This window comes from Monopterus albus, unplaced genomic scaffold, assembly GCF_001952655.1.
Source record: "Monopterus albus unplaced genomic scaffold, M_albus_1.0 scaffold105.1, whole genome shotgun sequence".
Taxonomy (NCBI): Eukaryota; Metazoa; Chordata; class Actinopteri; order Synbranchiformes; family Synbranchidae; genus Monopterus; species Monopterus albus.
In genome coordinates this window covers 558,300-560,765 of record NW_018127985.1, presented here as the reverse complement: position 1 = coordinate 560,765, position 2,466 = coordinate 558,300, and the positions used below count along the sequence as shown (strand labels likewise).

The following is a 2,466-nucleotide window of genomic DNA, read 5'->3' as shown; positions in this document are numbered from 1 at the left end:
GATTCTTGGTAATAATAACTGATCATGCCTGACCTGCTGTTCTGTGTAAAAATGTGTTTTATCCTCCTGCAGCCTCCACCATTCCACTACCATCTCCTCCCACCTGTTTGGGCAGAAAGGTAAACTTCGAGTTGCGCTGTGATGATCATGCTAAATGTTAGCTTGTTAGCATGCTGTGATCTAATGAAGCCCCTGCTACTGTGTTGCAGCCAGTCAATGGGAGAAGAAGAGGGAGGTAAGTGTGAAGAGGTCATACACTGAGGAGCTGCTGGGAATTGACTTTGATGCTCCATATCCCTCTTCCTCTAATCATAACAACCCATTCCTGAGCTGCTCCTCAGGTGAGTCAAGACAGGTGAAACCTCAGGTTCATACAGTATGTCTGCAGAACCATTTCAATAAAATTTTTAAGTTTTATTTATATAGCACCAACTGACAGCAACAATCATCTCAGGGAACTTTACACAGTCAGGTCTAGACCTCATAGTATTAGAGAAAAATCCCCCAAAACTTCCTTTGAGCAGCACTTGGTGACAGTGGGGAGGAAAAACTCCCTTTAACGGAAGAAACCTCCGACAGACCCTGGCTCTTGGTGGGCGGCCTTCCGCCTCTACTGGTTGGCGTGAGTGGATAGAGGAGAAAAGAAAAGCACAACAAACAATCACTGCATGCATTGTCAAGGCTGTCCTCAGGGTTGAAAATGACCCCAAGGTTCCGCACTGCAGTATTGGAGGCCAGAGCGATGTCATCTAGAGTAACTATATGATTAGTTACTCGAGACGGCCTTCCGCCTCTACTGGTTGGCGTGAGTGGATAGAGGAGAAAAGAAAAGCACAACAAACAATCACTGCATGCATTGTCAAGGCTGTCCTCAGGGTTGAAAATGACCCCAAGGTTCCGCACTGCAGTATTGGAGGCCAGAGCGATGTCATCTAGAGTAACTATATGATTAGTTACTCGAGATGAAGGGAGCATGTATAAAGTGAAGAGAATTGGAACTAACACAGAGCCTTGTGGAACGCCATGACTGACTTTTAGTCTGTGTGGAAGGTTCATCATTAACATGAACAAATTGAAATCTTTCCGATAAATAAGATTTAAACCAACTTAGTGCAGTTCCTTTAATCCCAATAACATGTTCAAGTCTCTGCAGTAAGATGCTGTGATCAGTGGTGTCAAAAGCAGCACTGAGATATAAGAGGACGAGTATAGAGACAAGTCCTTTGTCTGAGGCTAGGAGAAGATCGTTGGTGACTTTCACCATTGCAGTTTCTGTACTATGATGGACTCTAAAACCTGACTGAAAATGCTCAGACAAATCATTCCTGTGCAGGTGGTGACATAACTGCTTAGCACCGTGGCTCTCAAAGTGTGGGGCGTGCCCCACTAGTGGGGAATAAAGACATGACAGGTGGGGCGCAATGAACGGAGAAAATTGGAAATGGGTCATTAATGTAAGTAAATTAAAATAACATGGGGGCCCGGGAGAAAAAAGTGGAACCATAGTGCAACAATAATGGTTTAACGTCGGCATGTTAACTGCCGCGCAACAATATAAGGAAACGTTCACACAGAGCATAATAGTAGGCATAATAACGTCAATGGATAAACTTATTACACAGACCACAAAAAAAGTAGGCAATTCAGCGCAAGCAGACAAAGAAACGACAGACATTAGCCTTATCGTCCAAAAAGCCACCTGAAAAGAAAACATGATGAAGCCCATCTCGCGCTTGGATTCACAGTGGGAATGGTGGGGCCAGAGGAGAGACCCATGTGTGTCTTGTGTCTTAAACGCTGGCAGCAGATAGCATGAGACCCAACAAATGATGAAGACATTTAGAGACAACACACCCAGGTCACGTTAATAAGCCACTCGACTTTTTAAAAAGAAAGCTGGCAGAAAACCGTCGGCAGAAAAATCGCATGGTAAAATCTGCATCAGTGGACAGCAAAGCAAAAATGGCTTCATTCAAAGTTGCATACAGAATTGCACAGTGCAAAAATCACACACAATTGCTGAGCAGCTCATTCTCCCTGTAACTGTAGACATGGTGTCGATTTATGCTGGATGAGACAACCGCTGCAAAATTGAAAACTATCCCTCTGTCAAACGATACAGTTGCACATATATTTTATCTGTTTTGAACTTGGTGTTATTTGATATGAAAATAAATTTGAAATTTTAAAATTGGCCGATTTCGTTATTTTTCGACTAGTGGGGCTTGAAAATTCGCCCACCCTCTTAAGTGGGGAATGACAAAAAATGTTTGAGAACCACTGGCTTAGCAACAGCTTTTTCCAGAATTTTAGAAACAAACGGGAGATTGGATATTGGTTTATAATTAGAAGAAGAAGAAGCTTTATTTTATTGTCATTGTAACATGTACTGTAAAACGAAATTTTGTTTGGAACCGAGGGCCCTGGGCACTTACGCGCCACCATCACAGGCAACTTGGGGGTTCA

At 43.1% G+C, this 2,466-nt stretch overlaps 1 protein-coding gene across 9 annotated transcripts in view; it reads left to right on the top strand.

The window, feature by feature from the left end:
- LOC109965882 (E3 ubiquitin-protein ligase RNF31) overlaps positions 1 to 2,466 on the top strand; it is a 28,686-nt gene that overhangs the window by 9,096 nt on the left and 17,124 nt on the right. For 8 of the 9 annotated variants that reach the window (XR_002275708.1, XR_002275707.1, XR_002275706.1 and 5 more), the window contains 2 exons: positions 73 to 119; positions 210 to 341. Coding sequence is in view for 5 of the 9 variants with exons in the window: in XM_020610250.1 (XP_020465906.1) it covers positions 73 to 119; positions 210 to 341 (179 nt within the window). In the remaining 4 variants the exon portion in view is untranslated. The remainder of the gene's footprint in view (positions 1 to 72; positions 120 to 209; positions 342 to 2,466) is intronic. The other variant, XM_020610253.1, reaches the window with a different exon arrangement.